General features: G+C 41.3%; 1 protein-coding gene across 1 annotated transcript in view; it reads left to right on the forward strand.

Annotated features, from left to right (window-relative positions):
* The window catches only part of LOC113508695 (microtubule-associated protein 1A-like), a 65,591-nt gene extending 39,161 nt beyond the window's left edge, over positions 1 to 26,430 (forward strand). Inside the window, exons 8-16 of the mRNA XM_026891779.1 lie at positions 15,950 to 16,088; positions 17,826 to 18,097; positions 20,465 to 20,631; positions 20,950 to 21,186; positions 21,951 to 22,127; positions 22,645 to 24,579; positions 24,610 to 25,748; positions 25,850 to 25,961; positions 26,112 to 26,430. Coding sequence (XP_026747580.1) covers positions 15,950 to 16,088; positions 17,826 to 18,097; positions 20,465 to 20,631; positions 20,950 to 21,186; positions 21,951 to 22,127; positions 22,645 to 24,579; positions 24,610 to 25,748; positions 25,850 to 25,961; positions 26,112 to 26,264 — 4,331 coding nt within the window. The 3' untranslated portion in view covers positions 26,265 to 26,430. The remainder of the gene's footprint in view (positions 1 to 15,949; positions 16,089 to 17,825; positions 18,098 to 20,464; positions 20,632 to 20,949; positions 21,187 to 21,950; positions 22,128 to 22,644; positions 24,580 to 24,609; positions 25,749 to 25,849; positions 25,962 to 26,111) is intronic.
* The last annotated feature ends 50 nt before the right edge of the window (positions 26,431 to 26,480 follow it).

Consider the following 26,480-nt stretch of genomic DNA (forward strand, 5'->3'; position numbering starts at 1 on the left):
CCCCGCTATCAACCACCTTTCAAGGTCAAAACTAACACACGTTCCATTTATTGTTACACTACGCAAAATCTATCAATGTACAATAAATCGATAGCTATATCACGTCGAGAAGGATAGTGTAAAAGTGTGCAGAGAGGCGTCGATCTACTGATCGCGTCTGATAAACCAGGCGGTGCTCAGGCGCGTCGCTAAGCGTGACTCATCTTAATGGCAGCAATTACTACAGCGTGCGGAGCGATCAGCATCGCGCCGTCTACGAACTAACGTCGCTGACATAGAAAAGAAAACTAAACTATTTGTTTGACCGTACCAGATTCTGTAAGAAACCTACAAAATAGGAGGGTATTTGGAAGCTTTTAAAATTATGTCCTTGCAATCTAGAACGTTCTAGCCGGAACTGTTTTCAGTAGGAGCGGCCGCGAACACCGTCAATGACAAAACACTACGGATGATTAACAAAATCTATTGGCAACAATTGAAGGTTAATCTCCAATTGTCATTTCGATGCACTGTTGCACGTCACCATCGAGACCAAAAGAAGGAAATACCTTTTTTCTGAAGTCGGTCAACGTGGCAAGAACCTGCATAAAAAAGTTATTATCGGTACGACTGACTAACCGCTAATTACGTAAAAACTAGGTTTTCTGTTTTCACTATTCAAGGTAAACTTTTAATTAACTAAAGGGCATTAAAAACTTGAGAGAATAAGTGCGATAGTAGATTTGCAGGCTGAAGATGAATATCTTCTGTTTAGTTCCTAAAGCTATGGTCAGACCACATCCTTTTAAATTCTTTAATCTGAGGTTTAAAACTGTTCAAAATCGCAAAACGGTTCTTAGGTTATGTAAGAGACAAAATCGTGAATCATGTCACGGGTACTTTAAATGTCACGCGCCTCTCTGTGAAAGGACCTACACTCGATGCTGTAAATGCCGTCACGATTTTAGTTTGGGTTGTTGTAAAAACTGGTATCCTTATGGCCTTACATTTGGTTTACTCTAGCTACCCACCGAATTTATTAACACATTTGACGGAGGGTTTCTCCAACCATTTGTAGAATCCTAAGTACATTGGATGAATCATCAACGTGACGTCGCACTGTGCCCTCTCGCTCCATTTCCTACTTTCTACCACATGAACAGCGCGACAAAACCGCAGTCTTGCAAAGGAATCCGCTTAAAATAATTCACATTCGTTCCTTACGTATTAAATAAGTGCGATCATTTAATGAATGTGCAACAAAACCACCCATCAAGTCATGTTCTCCTGAAACATAATATGTATCGTATCTGTAACATGTTATTGTAAGACGCGAAATGTTTGCATCGAATTTATCGAGTCGTTGACCGATGCGGATTTATACAGGAATGCAAAGCGCTTTTGGAACTTACTTTAATAATGTGCTGGTATTTACAAGTCGTAAGACGCGTCCTAAATACCGATCCTAGAAATGTTAGTCTTTATCTCCGCATGTATGCTCAATGCATCTGTTTATTTTATTCTCTGTATGCTTGTTACATGTTTCGCAGTTCGCCTATGATTTAAATCATTTTTGCACAGTATTGCGCCATTTATTATCTATGATATCTATTTCTGCTGTAATAAATGGTTAGGCATTCTAATTTTAGCTTTTTATCGTATGAATGCCTCGACATTGCCTAAGAATTTTGTGCATTCATCATGAACTATATGAGTAACTGAAACAAAAATACTTTCAATATAGACATCATAGCGGTGACACACACAATCATGATTAAAAATAATTTCATCAGGCTAACATCCTCTCCATGCAATCAAAGGCTTGTATAATACGTGATTACTGTTTGTAACACTAAACAATGAAGCTTTTTTCGATAAACAATAGACCGCTAAATAACGCTCACTGTTCATCGAGACGGAACCTGATTTCAGCATCAATTTTGTACTCCTACACTCAGCCCACGACCAGGCGAGTCATTCAAGTCGAACAGTTTTGACAGTTAACAAAATGTCTTTAATTATGAAGGTTAATAAGGCGTGGTCTAAAATATTAGTTTAATTGTAATGTTATATACATTTAAGGAGTGGTATTGGCGTTGTTATCAGGCTCTAGTTACCGGCTCCGCAGGATAACTCGCGCTGTCCTCCCACGCGACACGCCGGGATAAACCGTCGTGTAGGCTGCCGCGGAATATCTTACTGCACTCCACTTTGAAAGCTCCTCGTTAATTATTACCCGATCTTTGGTAAGCTCGTTGCGGTGAATGGGTGATAAACTTGATGCCGGTGATATGTGCCGAACGAGAATATCATGTTGGTAATTAAGCTTAGACCATTTATCATTGCTAAGTACTGTAATAAAGTAAGTTAAGTCTAAAGTCGCATCCAATGCAGTTTGTTAATGTATGTTTACATTAAGTCTTGCGGAGGTAATGATTAATGATATGTAAACGATGAATGAATTTTGTAATTGGGAATTAATTATCGGTTAAAGGTTATGCTCCCAACTATTCATGGGTGCTAATCGAGACTAAAAAAAGGAATTTACTTTTTTTTACATTTTAAAGGTAAAGCAACATTACCATGTAGTTTTCAATTACAATTTTACAGTTTGAAATTATCTTATCTGATTATTTAATCTAACTAAATATACAGTTACGATTCTAACTAATTCTGTGGCGTAGTCGGGTCGTAATTTGTTTTTATACCTTCTGTAATAAACGTTTTAAAGAGATAAAAATAGCCGAAGGCCACCTCCCGGTCTCGGCTTATGTATTTATGCCTACATTAAGTTGGTTGCAGAAAACCGCGTGGATTTATATAGAAGCGCATGAGTTGCATGACCCAAACAGGTTCTGTTACAAGTTAGCTCCACGCCCACATATTCGCCATCCTCCTGACCCGCCACGTAACCCTCGCTGAGTCATTTTCAGTATTCACAATATCGGTTCTGGTACAGTAACTAAAATCAGCATCTAAATGTTTCCAAGCTATCTTCACAATCATGCTTGTGTACTTGTATTTCTTGTAACCAGTGAATCAATTTCGACGCTGACCAATTCTTGGGGTGCTAAGAATAACGTGTGTGTTATCCTCAATAATTTTGCGAGAACAATGCATCATTCAGTTGAGCCGCGTTAGCAAATAGAGTCTCGTGCTTCAGTGATTCATATGTTACTTTAGGTCAACAATTAAAGTGGGAGATATATTTGCATTAAGCAATAAATATATCAGAAGTCTTGCTGTGTATATCTTTCCGATTTGTTTTCATTCTAAAGTAGTTTCAAGTTCGTCTTGTCGTCGTTCCGATATTGCAGAGTTGCTAGTTGCACGTCCGCTTCACGGCAGGTGCGCTGTGGAAATTGTATGATATTATAGAAATCATTATTTAGATTACATTGAATATAGTCTTCCAGTTTGAGTACTACTTAAGGCCAGAATATAAAAATGTTCCAATTTGGAAGCAAGCCATTATGGATTTCGAAAATAGTGTATGTGTTCCAAGGTATTGGAATGAAACAACATAGAGGTTTAACAAAATATTTATAGGTATAGATAAAAATGTTCTGGTTAAGTGAAAGGTTTCCGTCCAAAATATGTTTCAGTGTTAAGTGGTTTTGAAGATTGCATCAGTTCAAAGTAGGGATTGTCTCATTGCAAGGTTAAGATCCCGTACAAACAATGAATAATGAGAAATACTGCAGCCAACTTTAAAAGGTCGGCTTAAGCCACAAAACAAGAGAAAGGTGAGACCTATTCTTTACTGAGTACATGGTCAGAAGGATATAAATAAATGGCATTACATGACGTTCTCACGACGCTGTACCCTGTACGCTAGCGGGGTCTTGTCCCATGGAGGCGACGAACTGGTGGCTCGTAATTAACGTCTCCTTACATTTTTACGTTAACAGCCAAGCCTCCCGGGTGTCGCTGTCACATTGTTAAATTCCTCTAATTAAACAATGAGATCACCACGCGGTTTAACTACGTGATGTAGTTGAGGTCTGGATAGTTTGAGAATCCTGTAAGTTATCAATGTGATAAATACATGTCGTGAATGGATGAAATTAAATTTTCCTTAGCCAAATAGGTTATTTAATTACTTTGAGTCATAAATATGTTTTGAACTATGATAATACAGCAGTTGTTTCTTTATGTCAATATCACAAAATCTTATTAAAAATGCACTTTTTGTTACGCACGTGTGCGTTCAAAATTTATTAGTTTTGCTATCTGCATAGAACAGGCGTCGTCATCAGAGCGGCGACGCATTCTTCCGTGATTCTTGCAGTCTTTTTGCATTCCACGTGTTTATATGCGAGTGGAAGCGAGCATCGAGCCACGCTCCATTTGCTTCGCCCTCCTCCTTACGTTACATGACTATATAAATATTACCTACACCACATAGGTACTTGGAACAACTCGTGTATTTCAATTGTACCCAATACTTTCTCGATCGTACGTTCCCAAGAAGTACTTATATATCACTGTTCCCTAGAAGGACACGATTTCTCAGTTTGTACAGTACCAGTTGGTCGGCTTTCGGCAGAAAGTTTTTGTGTGCGTTGCTTGCAGGTTTCGTAATGTTCCTACCACCAGAGCTGCACCGCACCGCGCCGGCCAAACTGTCGTATAGCAATAACTTGTCCTTGATTCATGTGACGATAAAGACGAAATTACCCGTGATGCAAATATCCACATATGGCGAGGAGTTTTAAGACAGGTTTTACTTGAAACTGATGATAAGTATTACAAAAACCAGTCTGAAAATATTTAAAGTATTACATTTTCCTGTAAAATTTTTAATTTCCAGTCCGTTACAGGATATTTAGATGTTTTTTTTTTTGTTAAAAAACAACTTTTTTAACTGGTCATCAAACGTTTACGACTCCTATTTACAAATGTTCAAAGTAAGCAGTAAAACTTTGCTTTGAAGTGCTCAGCACTAGTGAATGTCGTTAGTGTTTTAAAGTGGAACTGTTTTTGTACATTTTATTGGTAATAGGTGCGGCGTCTATTATATTACATTGAATGCTTGTATTGGTGAAAAGTCTGTTCAAAGTATACCTTTGCTAAACACTTTTGTAAACGGAGGTGTGGCGCTTAAAAGTATTGCTTTCATAGTTAAAACACTTTTTGAATACCCTGTAATGTCTATTGTTTTAGGTTTTTTTTGCATCTTTTTGGAATTAGGTGAACGCTTAGTAACCATCTGGACCGTTGCTTAGACGATGTTCCACAAGTTATGTCGGCCGTAATATCTTGGATGTTAACGACAATTCACGCGAAATGTACAGAAATAACCTCCTCCCCACACAGCGAACGCATCGATAATTCTGTCAGTGCATTACCAATGCACTTCGCTGCTGGAGACGAAACCACGATTTTATTTAAAACCGGCTTTCAATATTGAACACATCGAACCTTGCAACTAGATTATTTCTGTCTGTATGAAGTATGACGAGAGACTTTCTTTTGTAATTTAATAGTTACGACCCGTGTCCGCTTACACTTTTGCTTCCATGTCTATTTAACTTTCAATCACATTTTATTAAGCTATATCATGCAATTCGTTATAGATTTCTGTTATGGAACTATTTTCATAAAGGTGAAACAGCTACATTGTTTTGTTAGTTGGGACGGGACTGTTTACAGTGGTAATTATACTAATTATATAAGTATTTTAACTCACAACTGTGTTTTTTTTTAAAGGCTCATCGTATAATTAAACTAAAAATCATATCCACTTCTCAGTAATTAATGTTTGCACTGCGTTTTCCTGTATGAGATTGGTTCCAATTACGTGTGTGTTTTCGATAAGCGTCAGTAGTCATATATTTGTGGAGCTTTTAGCAAGAACTAGTTGCATTACGCAGCTTAGTAAATCTCGATATAGGTATATTTTTAACTCAGGAACTGGCTATGCAGGCTAGAGTGCCCACTCGCTAGATAATAGCGACACTGACAACTTAGTAAGTTCTAATCAAAATGGACGTGTCTGGCAACTAAACCATTAATTAAAACATTTTCTGTGTGGTTCATTTGAAATGTTAAGAGTGGTTTGAAGAGCTGTTCTGTTCACAGAGCGGCTCCATCACCACTCTCCGTCTATGATACTCGCGGGAATTATGTTATTGTATTCTCTTGATACGTCAAGTGACGCGTGTGTTTTGGGATTATTATTCATCTCAATCTTTTGTTTTACCTCTTTATGATGCCGCTAATTAAAAACGAAAACATACACGGCTTTCTTTCCTAGGATCCTTTGTTCTCACTTCCCGAAGCTGTTTGTTTTCTAGAACTAGTTCAGTGTCCACGGTATTTTAAGCGGCGATGGTTTTACAGTAATTTATTCGAAAGTTTTATAAAATATAACCGTACAAGCACTTTTCAAACCACGTGTTAACCATTATTGTGAGTAAACTACATTCACTAGTTATACTACTGCATTTTACTTATTGTTTTATACCCGGTAAACATTTTATTCCCTTGCGCAGTGAACTGTTACAATTCGCAGAATAGGTTTGTAAAACTTGGAGGAAACAACAAGTTCTGGCATTTGCCGAATACGATCTCAATTACCTCTTTACAAGATGACAATATCATCTCAGTAAATGATTAAAAAAGTAGTTTTATTCTATTTGACCTGAATGCAGCGGTGTTAAGTTGGAATCGATTTCGCTCGGCCTCGGCCTTCAGCACGCATTTTACAAAGTGCGTTCGTGTATCACGCGAAAACAAATCCACTGATGAACACTTCAAGCAACTATATCACTAGGTTTAGTAACTAATCACGATTTTGTTGTCTTAACTTAGCTATGCTTATAAATAACTTAAGTAAATACTCCTTTTTCGCGATAAATGTCAAGCTTATGTTACAGAATAATACTAACTTTTAGAGTAACGCTTTGCTCATATATAATATTTACCTTTGGTGATTTGACGTTTCGACCAGGTTGCTCTGCCCGTGTTTGCATGAGACAGTCTGCAAAATAATTTCTTATTAATTAATAATAATATCTAAAAGTTAAATAATAATAGTTAATTAAGCCTATGCTTAAGCTATCTGGTTAGTCCCGTTGAAAAACACAAAAGAGTTCGATATCAAACAGATCTGTACATTAATATATCCACGTCAAGATGTTATAAAGTTGTAAAGTATCCAGTTCTCGTCGCGCCCGGGATCATGCCTCATGCGTCAATGTTATCAAAACATTCCATGGATTCTCACGATTCGTTATGATCATTGTGCTATGTGGACCATCATTACATCACGCTCCATAATTACGTTATTGGATATAAGTATGGGTTAACGACTTAATTACAATACTCCGATGTAAACCATATTTTATTATTTTTTATTGAAATGAATCTCGTTCTTTTAAACTAGCCAAGGATAAAAAGATTTACAGTATTGTGTGTTCATGATTCTTTATTGTTAAAGCTTAGCGAGATATTCGCGGCTTATAGGGGCATGCAGCATTGCATGTATAATTCTGTACGGGTATAAAATTTGCCAATGTACGTGCCGCGTCACACAGGATACAGCGACAACACCTTGGCCGGCTTGCAGTTTCCGCTGCTCACTTCACAATTGACGATTATAAATTGCGAAAACAACTGCACTTTTATGGCTTCCACATTTTTGTGTAACTTTGTTTAAAACCATTAGGAAAATATATTTACCGTATCACTGACATACTTAGTTCTAAAAATTACAGCTACTAAAGCTAACGGTTACCATATGAAACTGCAGCAATATCTGTCTTTAAAACTGGGATATTACACGTTTGGACGTGCAGACGGATATTACTAAATTGAATAGTATAATATAATATCCGGAATGATAACCTATTGTTACAGAATTGTGTTTTTTGTATACCGTTCATAAAATGGCTATGAATCACCAACAGACTGCTTAATACTTTTGGCAAAAGCGTTTTGTTGAGCAACTTATTGAACGACTTAAATTACCCTCTATGTGTGAATATGTGGATACCTAACTCCGTCGCGGCTCATTTAGCAGCAAGCGTGCTCCACTGGGCCATGAAGTAGTTGTGTGCTTCAGATTGAGACATTGATTTAGATGAACATATGTATTCTAATTCGGGGCCTTAATCAAGAGTTCTTTCTTGGAGAACCTTTCAATCATGTTTGATTGCTAAGAGAATTCTTTCTTAAAAAGATTTACGGGAAATACTTAACAACAATCAAGTTCGTCCCCATTTTCTGATTTCATTTTGTGGAGTTACTGAGATATTGATAGAGCATTTTAAATTTTGCTCGTCATTCGTCTGGTCGTAAATTCTCATGCGGATTTCGCAGCGGCTTTCGCCGATGAATGTATCAAATCGTTGTCGGCGCGACTTTTGAGTGTGTTATTAATCTCATTGAGTGTAAACAAGCCCGTATGCGTCGCGGCGCCGCGCGCCGGTGACTCAGACAATTGCGATGTGGGCCGCTGCAGGGCATTGTGCCGTGCTAGGCTGTGGGGCGCTCGAATTGTATGATTGTATGTAAAGGAGGCGCAGGCGGGCGCCCACCGACGCATCGTCTTCGAGAAAGCGCCGCTTACTGTCATTGTCAACCATTTGAAATCTACACCCATCGCGTGTAGTGAAACCCATTGACAGATTATCGAATGGTGCCAACACATTCTCTTCCAAAAATAATCGCATTGTTTCTTAAAGTATTACTTCTCTAATTGATAGCTTCACTTTCATTCAGTAAACACACGGTTTCGTTGTTTGTTTATCTAGGGGCTCGCGTCTTTCTCTCACGATTTCTGTCGTGATGAAGAGACTTGCAGATCCACGAAATGATAACTTTCCACCATTCGTGAGTAGATCTTTAACATTTAAACTCCCGTCCAAGAATTAATGTTTGTGTGTAATTAATTTTATTTACCGACCGATCATCTTCACGCTCTTTTTACTTTATGGGGCGAGCTGAGCTATCACTAGCTCTATCATTAGGAACATCAGAAGCGCGTACAGACTTGCAAGTAATGCCAGTAATAGAGCAACTGCTTTTAACGACTTAAACACCTATAGAGTTAAAGGTAATGGAAATTCTTCAATCTTAAAATAATGTTAATATTGCATAATTATATTTCAATTTTCTGAATTGGAAATAGAAGTTAAGGCGGCTCTTCTCGCTATTCAAATTGGGTAAAGTCAAGAAGTATCCAGCAAATACTGTAATACCCTTGACCCGGCGTGGGAGGGAGAAGCGAGTATATTTTTAACTCAACAGGTCATTAACCGACGAACCGCCCGGTGTTCATCTTGCAAGGTTACACGGATTGCAATTTAAAGACAATGTCACCTAAATTGATAACAACATCATTGATACACTTATATGTACTCATATCAACTCGCCTCATAAATACTTCTGTTTAGAAGTAAACATTTCCTAGCTTAAATGTTTTGTGGTACTTACACAATGCAAAGCGTGTTATTTACGCAGCTGTCGGCGACTGCGTTACAGTTTATGTGCTAATGCGTCCGTAGGCGATGCGAGATTGGCCAATCTTGGTGCTACATAATCAAGTCGAGACTTAAGTAACGCTCTATAGTAGCACAATGTACAGGTAACAGGTACATGAGTTTGCAGTCATCGGTCGTGACTTCAGCGGTGCGTATCCGTTTATTTCAAGGCGGGAATGTTTGTTTATATCGTGCGAGTGCTCTTTGTACATCATCGCACCGATCTTGATTGAACAGCATCGCGCTTATTTCATTTTCCTCGTAAATTGTTCGCTGGATCATGTCATGTTCTTGTTGTCTAGTAAAGTTCAGTTACATCAGATTGTCAAGCAATTAATTACAAGATACCATCAAAGGGACAGTTGATCGATTTTGAGTAACCACCCGTAGAGAGCACATGTGGGTGTATTTTACTCTCGTTCACAATTTTAGCTTCTCATTTATCGATATAGGATCTTTATTTGTAACCGGGGACGGGGAGTAGCCTGCAATTTAGAAAAGATAATTTGATAACCGTACCGTATGAAGGATTCGGAAATTGCAATGATTGCGTTGCTTGCCGGTCCAAGCAGATGAAGTGACGCGGATTGCGCCGCCCTGCTCCGAGCCCGCGCGCCCGCCCGGCGCGTGTAGCCGATATTACCAATGTAATTACATTCAGGGTTGTCGTAAAGATCAGGTCCCGCATCTCAAATACTACAAACTTAAATGTAATTTATTAAAGTATGTCTCTTCAAGCTGAAATCTGCCGTCATCCCATTTACCGGTGGCCAAATATAAAATACAATGCGAATTTGCCGATCTACGGACTCCAAATTCATTACAAATGTGGGTAAATATTGGCCGAGTGATGCGGAAAGTGAAATATCGTGTCGTGACGAAAATAGTACCCAGTCACGATTGAATTGTCAACCCTGGTCGAAGCCGCCGCGCCTCGTCGCCTCATCCCTCCGACAGCCTACGCCCTCACAAATATTTGCTGCGATACAAGAATTTTGCATTAGCACCTACCGGCCTGACCGCTTGCAGCGTTTATTGAACTGTACCTACGTGTACTTTGTCAGAGTTCTCTTATAAGATAACTGGGTTCGCATTGACATTAAAATATGCAATCATTTGAACTGATCAAACTGTTTTTGAAAGATGCTTTACATCTCACAATATTAATCAAGTTCTTTGAAACACTTTAAATCCCGGCTGTACGTGTTATCTCGTTCTCATGGATGAATCATACATGACAAACACAGATGACCTCGCTCCAAACAAATTATCTTTTCATACATCATCTGAGTCTGTCCGTCTTTTAAAGCCGTAGTAGCGAAATTACTACCGATACTTGTAATTTATATGAGATACATTTTTTATAGGAATCTTATTAACGTACGTACGCTGCGTATATGATTAAATTTTTAAGTTAAGTCATCGAACTATTTACGTCATACTAATAAGTCAAATTATGATTTTAAACAATTCAATTCAACAAGAAGTTTTTTTACTACTACTGGAAATTACTTTAAAATATACATTTACTAAACTATAACACCGGTGCCTATTATGCCTATCAAATTATGTAGCGAGAGGTCAGCGGCCGGCGAACGTTCGTGATTAGACACTCGTCAATTCGTGCGATTTCGCTAAACCGAGAGCGAGAGATCTGCAAATCTCATTCGCTCCTCTCTTTCTCTCTGCCAATATAATAAAACAATTGCCTACAGGTGTAGTGTGAAAATCTTGTAAACTAAAATAATATATGAAATGCCCGTATATGTCCGTCGTGAGTGCATTGACACTCGGCGAGAGCAGAACATGGACGGCACAGTGAGACTGCTATTATTTTATCTGGTTATTAACCTGTAATAGATATCTTGTTGGATGCTGAGATGCGAGGCCTCTTATCAGATAACCAGAATACAGATTTCTAAACTAATTTTACTGCGAATAACAATTACATCGTATGCCTTTGGAATCTATTTTCACCTCAGAAATGTCAACAGGTGAACAATATATTTATCAGTGCTATTAATAATAGATAATAATGCATTTGCCTTAAAGTTTTCCTGTAATTTTGCCTGTTTATCATATTTATCACACGAATATTGTTTCATATTTTTATGAGTATTATTAAACTCATTGCCAGGAATAGCTGATATTATAATCTACATGAATAGCTGTGGTGACTAATTAACATGAGCAGGCGTAAGAATAACCATAAACCACCAACGAGCGCAGGGTGGAGTGTAGTGTTATCGAAGGCGACAAGTGGTACTTGTTGCGTGGGATCGAAAATTTTGCATATAAATGCGAGGCGCAGGCGTGATTTGTCGCCCTAAAGCCTGGACCAGTCGCCTGCGCTAAATGCTAAACTGTGTAATAGCTCGGCGAACAAGCCATAACATAACTTCTCCGCGAATAATACACGATCGATAGCACGGCTACATGACAGAAGTGCACGTATTGTGTGCGATTTATATTACTTTCAGTATTTCAAACGAGTGTTAGATTTGTGGGCTTTGTACTAGTTCTAACAATGTAAGCTTCCCGGAACATTATATTCAGCAATTGACACGGTTCTCATGTTTCATATAAGTTGCGTTGTACGTCAGCCACCATACTTGTTCACAATTTAGGTCGCTGTTGTGTCTGAATGCAACTCGCTTATCCAGCGATCATCACATCCATTACATTTCCTGAGCAATTATGATTTTACTGCCGCCAGATGCGGCCTCAATGTTTGGAAGTCCTTATAAGTCTTTTATGCCCCTTCTTTAAATGGTAATCGAAAATGTAATGTTAGAAAGTGTTTTATTTCTCACTGCTAAGACGAACTTATCAGTTATTGTTAAATCAGATATACCCATCCGTATTTTTTGAAATAACACAACATTCTAATAATATGTGAGTAAACAAAGAGTGTTTGTTTACATGCGAGAGTATAATCGTTGGATTTTTGGCTGCCTATCAAGCTGTACATTTCAATGGTATTTTAATGAGCAATATTCTTTCATAGTATAATTTGAAGAATTCAGTTATTATGTGTTTGGCAAAATTTATGAATATCTTACCTACACTAATTTGAACCAACATTAGTCTCCGTTTAATTAAGTTATCGTAAATTCTAGCTTTAGTATAATTAGCCTATCTAGTTTAATTCTAGCTATGTTCTATGTGTGCTTACACTAGGTCGAAGCACACAATTTTTGGGTGATATATAGGCAAAGTCAAGACCTGTGGGTCTGGGTTCGTCGTAGTAGTGTTAATTAGTGGGATCCCTGGTGGCAGTGCCGCGTACGGCCGTAATATCAAGTTCCGGCATTTAAAAAAAAATCCGTGCGTGCGTAAACTCTCCTAGACTGCAGTTCAGCCGCCGGATAACCGGAACTGGCATCCCGTCGTCGGGACGTGTGAACAGGGACTAATACTTGTTATAACTCTTTCGAAACGTGCTCGTAAACCAATTACCGGGCAACTGATGAACGTTGAGCGTGCACGAAAGTTCCCACTCAATTTCATTACGCTTCGCTGTGCGCGCTAACAATTAGAGAGGTTTCTATAATCGCGATTAATTCATTGATTAGCAAAAGCGGTTGCTTTATTTTATGCATGAATATTACCTTCATGAATATCTTCATAAATAATCGAATATGTACCTACAAATACAAGATGAGCTATTTTTAGTTAAATAGTCCTACAACACAATCGAATTATTAGTTCTCATAATATTTTCAAGCTTGTTAATATTCAATCAAATGCTTTTAGCCGCTTGAGTGATGTTTGCCATGTGTCGCGCCGTCTCTGGCATCTGCGATTAGGCATAGTATAGACGCAGCCGGGGTGCTCCTGTCAGGTTTGTTTTCCTCGCTTAATGCTTGTGTAAATAGCAGCCAGCGTCACCCCCTCGCTGCTCCAACACTCGAAGCGTATTTGCGTATACGTTTAATTAACACTTCATCGTCAGAGTGGCTCCAAGCCCCGACCTGAAGTATAAGCATCGCAATTACGATTATCTTTCGCAGACATTATCTGAAGTGGCTAGCAATGTATTGCAGTATTAATAGTTGTGATGTAACATGGGTTTCACTATACAGTTAGACCGCAGGGCGGTGGTTGGAGTTCGATTCCCGGTTGCACATTGCACAATACAGTCACATTCTGCACGCACTTCTCATATTCTTCATACCACAGTGGTCTAAAGGATTTCTATAGTTTCTTGGAAACAGATCACTTGTTTATTACGTGTTTTGTTTTGCGTCCAATAAGTCGATACGTTTCCCAGTAGAATTAATAATGATGTTAGTTTTTATCATCTTTGCGCCATATTTTTTTGTAGATAATGCACCAGCTACCAAAAAACGTTTTGAGTCCCACGCTGCGTTGTGAATGAAATGCTGAAACAGACTTTTGGCTTTTGCTCATCCCAACTCCTAAAATATTTGACAGTCTTTATCCTTATAGTTACTCTTATTGCCATGTTTGTTTCGTCCGTTTTATCAGATAAGGAACAAATAGTATCTAAATATATTTTTTACAAACATCACACTTTATTGTTGAACTTATGCCCTGATACGGCTAGTATTATTATTATTGTTAACAATTTGAATGCGAGTTGTATTACACTATAACGGTTTACAACTCGATAGCAATCATTATAATATATAGGGCAGAGTAATATAGAGCTGGTGGGCATGGAAATAATCTTTTACCATCTGCCGTCTGCCGGCTTTGCGCGGTGCACCAAGCTTCGCTGCAAAATTGCACTTGATCCGCCATCCCTCCCCCTCGCGTCCCACTCTCCGCCTCCCACCCTGTCTGGTCTTTCAGCTCTCTACATTCGATTTCCGACCTACCACAATTATCTACCTAGACTGCCTACATCACGATGCCATTAATATGGATGAGAACACAAACTTTGTTTGTATTGCTACGGTGCCACAGAATTCAGATTTGAATTAAGTTTAAGGATAATATTGTATTCGTAATAATATAAAGCCTGTTTATAATGTCTCGTTGTATCTTTTAGTTAAACGATATCAATAACGAGTTGAATAATTACTTACATTCCTCGTTATCATGGGCCGGCCGCGGCATGGCGGCAGGTGGTTCGCGGTCGCGGCTTAGTATGCGCCGATGGGCTGTGATCGGTTTTTGCTTCGCCTCGTGTTGTAGGGAACAATGGCCGGCACCGTGCATTCCATCGGCACCACCGTTAGCCGCCGGCAGTAATCGCCGCAATGATCACCTCGGCCGCTGCGAGCTACGCGCGCCACGATCGACATCATACACTTAACTAATACACATTTACTGCTTCCGCGCACCGTTTCAAAAACTCATTTCTCTCAAACTTTGTGTAATTTAACAACTTAAAACGGAGGAACCCACTTAGTTTTAAAACTTCTACGTCACAACACTGTAGAGAACTTCATGGTGAAAAAGCTTTGTGATAAAGTTATTCTGTTTCTATAAATCAAATTATCAACTTTCTACGGGCTAAGATCATAATAAGAGTAGACAGGGCGCGGTTGGCTACGAGCCAGACCAAACAGGGTAAAAAGCAAGGGCGGCGGCGACGACCGCGCCCCGAAATAGCGAGCAAAGTCAAGGCGTGCGCTTAGACGACGAGCTAACGGGCCGCTTGAAGCACATCGTTGCACGAACTGCCGACAAGTATTTTAACACTAACTGGCAGACACACCCATGCGACAGGGCGCGACTCCTGCTCGAGTCACCCACCTGCCACAATACAGCCTTGTTCACACTAATTAAATTATGTGTACATATGTATCATGATGCCAAGCGCTTCTATCATTTACTAAAACACGACCTAATTTTAGCAAAAAAAAGGGAGTGGAGCCGTTACATGTTTTCAATTACAGTTTTCATTACATGTCCGACCTGGTAAAATGTTTTCTATTTTATGAGGACACGACGGCGACAACACGCTCGACAAGTCTCTTGAGAATTTATCGTTATTTAGACAATTTATTAGTCTATATTCACACAGTTAAGGGTTGGCACATTAATCAGTCCAAACATGATCGACACAACGGTTTCACGGCCTTACTTGTATCTGAATGTTAAAAGAGGCAGGCGGTGGCTTTAATTTTGCCGAAGGTTTATCACGTACATATTATGGGGCACAATAGCGGTGCAGTGGCCAGTGACTCATGCCCACCTAGCTTGAGACAGAACAAGGACATCCTCACATACAGCCAGCGCTGCGGCAAATCGAAACATAAACATGGTTACTCCATATCCGTCGGTACTATTCACCATTGTGCCGCAACAAATTGTAGACATAATAGACTTCGCAACACTTAGCGCTGTGCTAGATGACACATAGATATTTTAAGGATAATAACAATGTTTAGAAATTCTTACGACCGTTATTGTATTCTTTCTGGTGGAAACTGTGCCTAATAGGATTTTAATTGGTTGTTTTTCTTGCATGTCTGGTAGTTAATGTTTGTTTGTTTTTTTTTACGCAGATGACTTGAAGGCGGTGACAAAGCGTCTGATCGTGCAGGCAAAGAGGCAGGGTTCCGCGGACAACATCTCCATAATCGTGGTGTTCCTGAAGGACCCGCGTGACATAGCCGCTGACAATCGCCCGCCCATGGATCTTGGGTGAGTCACTAAAATCACGAAAATATATGTATAAAGCATAGCTTAAAGCATCTGTTCAGTCAGACTAAATTATGTGAAACCTCGTTAGTTTATCCCCGCAGGCCCCTTGGAGAACCCCTAGGCTAAGAAGGTCATTTATTGTCTATGTCTGGCTCATATGTATTTTTTTGATATTAAGTGCCTGGGTTTATGTATTGATAAAGTCTTTTGAATGGTTTACCATAACATTGAGTACAAATAAGTATACCTGTATACTGAGTAAATTACGAAACACTGCAGCCGGTATTTGCCCGCAAATCTTCTTGTTTATGGAATTCCGGTCCTCACAGTACGTAGTGGTTGTTTATGTTCTCTTATTAGACATTTACGAGATTCTGGCTGATATGATATTACATTTATGTTCAAAAGGCGTGGGCAAGACTTAATAAATAAGCTCATGACTTAGAATAAGTCATCTCGCAGGAATATTTCTCGAATTGATTCAAAAGAATTCGTCAGGGTCATGTTTTGCTATAATAATAGCACGCAAATGCGTCGAAAGCGTACTCGTAGGTCATGACTATTTTTGTTCGAAAGACATAAACGACATCGGAAACTACCTGCGGGTCTAGACGGAATACTAATCTGCGTTGTTTACGTCAGACCAGGCGAGTACATGGCATGCGACTGAAATTTACTTTGACGAGTGACGTACATGCGCACATGCACCTCAATATCCATCGATAGTTCACATACTTAGCAATGATGACACGGAGTGTTTTATATGATAGCGTTTAGGGTTCTATAACGTGAAGCTAATGGCGTCAAACAAGTGAAACGGTCATATGTTAATAATCCCTATTTTTAGAACACGCTATCATTTTATGATGTCATACTTTGGGTACAGGAATCCGCATGGTAAACAAATCAGCATATAACGTCTTTTCATTTGAATTTGACAGAACATTTTGGCCAAAAAACTAGTTAGGAATTATTTGGTTAACCGGTTACTAGAATTTTTAAACGTACGATTGACATTATCTTGAACCAGGCGACCTTGAGCGTGGGTGGTTATCTTGAACACGAGTTTTGAAAACTGAAAGTTTGTCACTTTCTCCTAATATTTTTTACGCCAGAATATTACTACAACTGTTTCTATTGTTTCACATCAAGATTACCGCGACATTCCTTGTTATTAAGTAAGCGTGGTTTTATTGTTTTCCAATAGATGTAGATCTGTTATGATAATAGGGCCCTTCTAAAACAGAACAACTTCAATCTTGTGAAAGTGTTACGCACTTAGCAACAGTGATTTGTAGAGGCGGCCCATGTTACTTGCAGTTTAATGTGTCTACATTCTTCTCTATAGGCTAAAATTATCTTAGACGGGAGGCACTAAGCGCTACATTCTGATGATCTGTATTCTAAATAGATATTGCAAATTTCAATAACTAGAATAATGATAAATATTATCTTTACTTATGAACAAATGATATGAATAAATTGAACAAATGATACATTTTGAATTCGACAGGAACACATAAGGAAGGACGATAAAGTTCAATAGAAATTTTCTTATTAAATATTATTGATTAATTATATTCTCTATCTTAGTCGATGGCAAGTAAGATTTTACCCGGATTTTTTATTGTTCATGTCTAAAAAAACTGTAGCGTTCATGAAATCAACCCTCAGATTCTTCAGACTTTGAGACCTTCTGTAGTGCTTCTTGTTACTAAATCTCATTGTATAATTCAGGCTGGACAACGCGATGATGAACGCTCCGCCGTTCACCATCGAAACGGAGGCGTGCAGGCGGCAGGAGGACGCAGCCGCGGCCGCTGCAGGCGCCGAGGCCGAGGACTGCGCGGAGGCTGAGGCGGAGGCCGAAGTCGGCAACGGTGTGGACAACTCTGACAGCGATAGCGAGGACCTCGGCCCCGAGACCGCCGTCGACGTCGATGCTGATGACGTCGACGCGGATGCGAGGAGCCAGGAGCCACAGCCACCTACTCCACCGGCACATGCTGGTAAGCAATAAATAATAAATAAAATACATTTTATAAAAAAAAAATATGACAACAAAAACAAGGCTTTCTAACAATGATACATTGAAAGTGCTTACAAATAAAGTAGGAATATGAATAACGATTGAAAAGTGATTAAGTACGAGGCGCTAGATGCTTTTCGGTTCAGCTATGTTTTTTGAGTAGCCCGTCAAACAAATATCTCTTCTCTTGATCAATGTGATACTCTATAAGGTTAGGTGAGTTAGGTCACTTCTACCTAAAAAATCGTTGATGTACCTAGGTAGGTAAGCAAACCTTGCCGTCGCAGGTACCTAGGCTACGAATGCTCGTAATGCCACATTAAATATCCTTCACAATTCCATCATAAAACCGTAGATAGCTAATCTAATTTATAGATAGCATGAAGAATCAATTAAAACCTAGATAATACTGTGCGACTTAAACACAGTTATTTTATAAAAGTATTTATTAAAGTACCTACATAAAAATATATCCACAAAATATCGCATATTCGTGTATTTACCAATTGGCAACGGGACAAAAGGTCACTGGATCGATCGACGCTCGGGACTTTGTTTAGGTGACCCCCAATTCGCTCTTACCTAAGTAGGTAGTTTAGTCTAGACTTTGGTTAAGAGATTTTATTTCTACAGAAAGTTATTACGAAATAAGAGTAAAAGCAATTGACTGTTTTGGATTACTCACCAAAATTATTTTTAATATCTACCTACTACACTATAGAAAGAAAAATATGTTTTCAATATAAAACCTAATTTCAATAAAAGCAAAAGAAAAAGTAAGAACCGTGTGTCACGCTTTATTGATTGCAACCATTCAGAGACATTCGCCCACATGCGCAGCGGCCGTGTGTAGCTAGCGCGTTATACAAGTGATTGTATGCAGATCAGATCAATCGATCACTGATTGTGATAACGATTCGATTCGATTCCAAATTGGAAGTTCAAATGAGTGCATTCGCTCTACTATCAGCAATGTTTTCTTTTTAAAACATGTTTTCTCTCGTTGCGTTCGTATTTCTGTGTCTAAAGTGTCTGTGACTTACCAAAGTTCCACCCCTCAAATTGACATGCGCTGATTTATAGGTACGCACCATTCGAAATAAAACTGGTTTTATTTTTTATGTATTTTAACCAATAAGTACGCGGTGATGAAATCTTGCCATGGTGTTAAATCTAACTCCGTTGTAGAAATAATTACTTATCCCATTTTTGCAATAATTACGAAGATTGAAAAAGACTACCGAACCAGTGATCATTGTACATTATAGAATAAATTTTACTACATATAGGGGTTTACCCATTTAACAATATCATAAAATACCCAAGGTATTAAGTTAACTGAGAAATTAATTAGTAATGTTCATAGGGATGATTCTAAACGGGTAGATATTTGGTCAGCTGCCCAAACTTATTTATACATAGGTTCCTACGTTTTGTATTGTTAACATTGTTAGTATTAAAACATATTTTATGTGTTATAAAAATGTCAACATAGGAATTTATTACCTATTCAATGGTATTACAAGTATAAGGATAAATAACACCATACCATAGAAATGATTATAAAATGACACGGCATCCCTATCGGGTGCAGGAGCGCGGCCCGCACCCGCCGCGCGCCCCTGCGCCCTCTAGCCGCCGCCGTCTCGCTCGCTCGGCACGTTCCTTTCCTTTCGCAGTCGCTCATTGAACGCCCGACGGGTCTGTACTATTCTCCGAAAGTCGCTGCTATTGTAATCGGGGCTTTTGTCTATATTTTTACGGCTCGAATATTACACCGCCAGTGAAGATAATATCAGTGCAGTGAAATTACCGTTCACGGTATGTGCCTTTTAGCGAATGTTGTTGATTATTTTCACATACCAAACGGTTTGTGAAAGGTTATTTCTGTGTTGATTCATGCGGAGCGGTGTTCTGGAAATAGAACGGTTCGCCCGAAGGCGCATCCCTCTCTGGTCGGTGAGCGCAGGATTCCCGGAGGTTCACTCACATGTTCTCAACTTCTCCACACTGTCCAAGTTCGATCTCGGGCGTGTCTCCGCTGCCCGTTCTCGAAATGGCGTCCGCGAATGTCTCGCGAGTTTGAAATCGCGACCGGTAAAATATCGTTGCTAGCACGCCGCTCGTAAACAAAACCGGCGTTCATAATTTTTAGCGGCTAAGTCTAAAACGGATGTTTTTTTGTGTCTAAATGTACGAATGAGAATTTATCCGTCAAGGGTGTGTCACCTGTTGATATCGGGGATTGCGAGAGGAGGGGTGAATGTTGCGTGCTCGCCAGGTGTTCACACAATATTATCGTGTTATAAATATCCTTGGTAAAGTGTGTGTTTCTGGTGTTGTGCAGTGGAGGTGGGCCACGTCGACGGTTCTGTGGCGGATAATGTAGCTGAGAGCGGCGAAGACTCCGAAGACGAGTGGAACTATTACAAAGGCGAGGGCGAGCGCGAGGAACACAATCCTAGCGAGGAGCCCGACGAGCTTCCGCGCTCAGAGACGCCCTGCCAGGATAATGTGAGTCACCTGCTACTCGATCAATCGACCACTGTGTTGTTACTTTAGATCGCGATGTATTTACACTCAAACAACAAACATGCGCATTCCGAAACAGATGAAACATTGACAATAAGTGTCAATGTTTCACCTGTTAGAAGTGTGATAACATAACTACTCATTGTATAATAACATTAATAAGTTACATATATTATGTCAATTACTTAGTACATAGTCGACACTAAAACTATGTTCGCCACATGATTCAGATGTATTGAAATCTTTCGCTGATTGGTCTGAAAGAAAAGCATAACTAATAAATATGTTGTACTTTTCCAGTCGGCTTGGGAAAGCAGCTCAGTAGACATGAACAGCTCACCGCTGAACCCCGATGCCCCGGTGTTCATCCCCGGGGGTGTGGCCGGTGCAGATGTTCTGCTCGCAGAATCTCCACGCAAACCGATGCCGATGGACGACATAGAACTACCTGATGAGGCACAGTTTGACACGGGAGCCGTTGTAAGGCCCGCAGAGTTACTAGACTTGGATAACTGTGATCAGCTTAATGGCCATCATGTTAGTATTTGTTTTTTGACTATTTTTTTACTTCTATTCTTATTTTTATTTCTTAAATCCTTGATACAGTCTTTACACAATGTTGATTTTTTTAGAAACTAAAAATATCTATACAAACTGTTTTATCAAAAGAGACCTGAATAGACATCACAATACATAAATAGTGCACCTCAATTTGTGGTTATAGCAATTAATTTCTAAGGCCACATGGAACATTGTGCACATATCATTAACTGTTTTAATTTGCCTTGTTACGTGTAGTTTCTTATCAGCGGCTTTATTATCGTATTTATGTGGAATTGAGAGCTATTAGTAATAATAGATTTGACGAAAGTTTAATAACCCTTGTGTACTAGAAATGTCATATATTACTTGTGTTTGATTGGCATTTCCTGTCTTCCCTAATTAGCACTCTCTATTCTCATTTTTAAATGTGTCGATATTTGCGTGTCATTTTTGCTTATAGTTTGAAACAGAGTGTATTTTTTAAGAACACGATGTTTCTGTTGCAATATTTATCAGTATGAAACAAAATTTAATTGAAACAACTACTTTTTAAATGAAGAAATAATTTAGTTATTTTATGATCACTTATTTCTTAAATACCTATTTAGAGGATTAGTCACGCGCCTAATTCGATTGCTAGACTAGACTCAACGAGAATCCGTGTCCTACAAAAATAATCTTGACGTAAATTGATAAAAACGTATTTAATTGAAGTTCGTAAAAAGGGCGCTAAATAATGTATATTCTTATATTTACAGAATGTATCACTAGACGAAGCTGTTAAAGAGCACTTGAATGGGAATGATAAGTGTAACATGGACAGTTTGGGCTTTGGATTCAATGTTGGCATTGAACCTGACAAAGTCAAGGATAGTGGCCTCATACAGGACTTCGAGAGAATACAGAAAGATACCACAGACTTTTGTAATATTCAGGTAAGTTTATACACATTATGAGTAAATTCTTTATTTTTCATAGTCTGCTGCATTTTTTTTATAGCCCTGCCTGGGATTCCCCAAAGTATTTGACGATTCTGTTTCTCTAATGCTTTCATAGTATTCCCTAGAAGGCTAAACTTATTTCTTTATAAAAATAATGACCAGAAAAGTTTTAATTATGCTTTAAATAAGAATTGACAATAACTTTTTTAAGTGTAAATTTTGACAGGAAACTTAGATATTTTTAGTACTGGATTGTTTTCTCCTTTTCAAGAATATTTAATTACTCACCATAGCTATTTTGAATTCCATTGGTTAATTGGAAAAGGAAAATTAATAATTAAAGCTGTTCATTATAAAACATCCATTGTGTCATAGTTAAAACATTTTATTAGTTAGTCACTAGTTGAATACCTAAGCTTAGTTAGAACGTCGCACACAGTATCTATTGTAAATGAAACAGGAAACTGTTTAACATTGAAATTTAATTGACGACAAATAATTTGGCTTACAGGTATTCCAGACACACGCAGAGACTAATCCTTTCGCTGTGGAAGGTAATGACGAACTATTTGAAAGGCTCAAAAATAAGGAAAGAGATCCAATGAGTATGAGCTTTTACCAAGAGAAAGATGATGACACGTGTGAGAGACTTGCTAAACACGAACCACACGTGGACCTCAACGCCGTTCAGCCATTACCCGACAGCGATGATGAGGACATACAGCTAAATGGCGTCTCTGAAAATATTCATGAAAATGAAAAAGAAAACATTAGTCCAGAACAACACACAGACTTGTTTGGATCAGAGAGAGATCTTCAAGAACCAAACAATGACATCATTAGGTTTGATGACAGGCCTGGTGTCCTCGCACAAAATCTTGATCATTTCGAACAAGGAGATAACTTCGTAGATTATAATGTTAGCAGTACCAACAACATTGAAAGTTATACAAATATTGAATTTGAATCAAGCAACATCAACCAAGAAACTGTAATGCAAACAGACACCCCTGAATCTCATAAGTTACTATTTGAACAAATTCCTGAAATACCTGATGGCAAGAGTTCTGAATTAGGTTTTACAAATGATGAAGGGCAAGACCCTTCAGAGAGTGAGAAAGATGTGAGACCTTTCACTCCTCAAGATGAAACATCTCAAGACATAGAAATGGAAAGTAAATTAGAAGATTCACCAAGCAATGAAATAGCGCCCCAGTTGATAGTTGATGACGTTAAAGATGAAGAACAAATGGAATCTCATGAAATGCTTGAATCTGATCAAGTTCCCTCTCCTCTGCCTACAGACGTGCAACAGGCAATTTCAACTGAACAGTTGTCAGTATCTCCTTCACCTCTTCAGGGAACAAAATTGGAAGAAACCACAACACCGGAACCCGAACTAGTTGATGAAGGTATTGCGGTAGAAAAAGAAGACAGTCAACCAACTTCAGAATCACAAGATGAGAATGTGGAATCACAAGATGAACAAGTGGACATTGGTGTCAAGTCTGTAAGTGATATCACTGAGAATATAGAGGCAGTGGTAGCTGAAATCGATTCAGTACTTGAGGCACCCGAAATTAAATTTGACGCCGAAGAGCTGACTAATGAGATTTCCAATATTGTTGCGGAAGAATTGGCAGCCGAGTCTCCTCTGCCGGCCAAGTCTCCTCTACCAGTGGACACTCTACTGCCCAGTGAGTCGCCATTACCGACCGAGTCTCCACTTCCTACCGAGTCTCCACTTCCTACCGAATCTCCTTTGCCTAGCGAATCACATTTGCCAAAAGAGGAGGAATTAGTTCGGGACTCACCGCTACCAACAGAGTCCCTTCCAACAGAATCTATACCAGAAGATACACTTTTGCAGGCTGAGACGATACAAATGAGAGAGTCACCGCTACTGACTGATGATATTCCTTCAAAAGTTTCTCCATTCCCGACTGAAACTGACGTTCCAACAGAGTCCCCACTTCCTATCGAGTCTGAAGTGCCAAAAGAATCCCCACTGCCAATTGAGTCGGAACAGCTAGGGGAGTCTCCATTGCCGCTAGCAGATACTCTACAGCCTGCTGAATCACAGTTTCTGGCAAGATCTCCACTTCCTCAAGAATCAGACTTGTTGCGTGAGTCCCCATTACCGGCCAAATCTCCACTGCCTACTGAGACTTTGTTGAATAGCGAGTCTCAAGTGCCGAGCCAGTCGCCGTTGCCAGTGCAATCTCCGATTCCTACGGAGTCGTCCCCGTTGCCAGTCGAAGCAGAACAGCCAAAACCGATCGAACCCGAACACTCGCTAGAAACCACCGCAGATTCTGTGCTGGCGGTAAGCGAGCCGGCCGAGTCCCCTCTGCCAGCGGATGTACCGCTGCCGCGCGAGTCGCCGCTGCCGCTGGAGTCCCCCGTGCCCGCCGCCCCGCTGGCCGCCTCGCCCGCCCCCGCGCCCGCCCCCGCGCCCGCCCCCGCGCCCGCCCCCGCGCCCGCCCCCGCGCCCGCCCCCGAGCCCGCCGCCGAGCTCGCCTCCGCGCCGCCTGCGGAGCTACAGGAGCGCCTCGCCTCCCCCGAGCCCGAGGCCCGCGTGCCCACGCCGCTCGCCGCCGCGCCCGCACCCGACCTACTGTCCGACCAGCCTGCGCCGCACTCGCGGGTCGAACTCGTCACCGATGTCGACATTGGTATCCCAGAATCGAGAGCTCAAGAAATCTGCGTTCCTGTCACCAGTGAAATTCAGTTAGAAGAGGCCGTTCAGCCGCCCGCCGCCGCTACCCCGCCTCCCACCCCTGCTGTGGAGCCTCCTGCACCCGCCGTGGACGCCGCGCCTCTCAATGACACGCCCATCGCCGCCGACGCTACAGTCGCGGCCGCCGCCGTCGTCGCTGCGGGAGCTGCAGTCGCCGCGGGGGTAGCCGCAGCCAAGGCTAAACCTTCCGTCACAAAGAAATCACCGACTACCCCGACCGCCAAGTCCGACTCACGGACGCCGAGAGCTGCACCCAAATCTGCTACAGCCGCACGCACGCCCACTTCCACAACTCCGGCCCCTATCAAGAGGCCGAGCACCGCCTCGGCCGCGGCTCGCACGCCTACAAGCAAGGCGCCTACCCCCGCCGCCAAGGTGCCGTCGGCGACCAAGGCCACCCCGGCGGCCAAGCCCGCCACGCCCGGAGCGCGCGCCCCCGCGCCCGCCCGCAGCAGCGCGCCCGCCGCCAAGCCGACCCCCCCGGCCAAGGCGCCCGTGGCCGCGCGCTCGTCGCTCGCCGCCAAGCCCGCGGCGCCCAAGCCCGCGCCGGCTGTCGCCCGCGCCGCGCCCGCCACGCGCGCTGCGCCCGCGCCCCGGCCCGCCGCCGCGCGCCCCACGGCCCTGCGCTCGGAGCCGGCCGCCAAGCCCGCGGCCAAGCCTGCGCCGCGCCCCGCCGCGCCGGCCGCGCGCCCTCAGCCCAAGCCAGCTGACAGGAAGCCGCTAGCCAACGGCGACGCTAAGGACAGCAAGCCTGCCGCGCGGCCCGCCACCCGGCCGACGCCCGCCGCCGCTCGGCCCGCGCCCCCGGCCTCAGCGCGCCCAGCGCCGCGCCCCACGCCGCGCGCCCCCGCCGCTCCCGCTGCTCCCGCCTCCAGGTGTGTACTGCGAACTTTTAGTTACTTCCTGCCTTGTATAGAACATTTAAATATTGTTATTATTTGTTCAAATTGTTTCTAAAGCCGTGTTTTGTACCCAGGCCGAGCGCACCGAAGCCTGCACCGCGCGCCCCATTAGACAAACAGAGTAAGGACCTCGCTAATAAACGCATCACCGCAAAGGCTGCACCGCCCCGGACCGTTCCCCCTAAGGTAAATTTTACAATAATAAAAATAAATTTTCTTTTTATATGGCTTGCTGTTCTGGTGGTTCTGATCTGATCTTTTAATTTACCTTGTACTAAAATACGAAATACGTTTTAAATGGAATCGTTATTTTGACATTGGCACGTTTATTTCCAGACGGCCACTGGCCTGAAGAAGGCCGTGCCCAAGAAGAATGTGGATGTGAAGAAGGAGGTGGTGTCTAACGGGCTGTCGAACGGCGCGGCGCTGGGCAAGGCGCCGCCGAGCCCGCCGGCCGAGGGCGCGCTGCTGCCGGACGTCATCGCGTAGGCGCCGCTCATGATTCCTATTATTTCCGCTTGAATTTTGTGATTTTCTATAAGTGTATGATAGTTTTAACGTCGCTCGTGGCGGCGAGTCGTTAGGTGCGGGACTCTGCTCCCACTTTTATATTATAGAGTCGCTTTTTATAGACTTGTATGTTGCAGGTTCGTGGTCCGCGGCGCGGGGCGAGCGGCTCGGCCACTCGCCGGCCGCTCGCCCCGC

Source organism: Trichoplusia ni, chromosome 3 (genome assembly GCF_003590095.1).
Source record: "Trichoplusia ni isolate ovarian cell line Hi5 chromosome 3, tn1, whole genome shotgun sequence".
Lineage (NCBI taxonomy): Eukaryota > Metazoa > Arthropoda > Insecta > Lepidoptera > Noctuidae > Trichoplusia > Trichoplusia ni.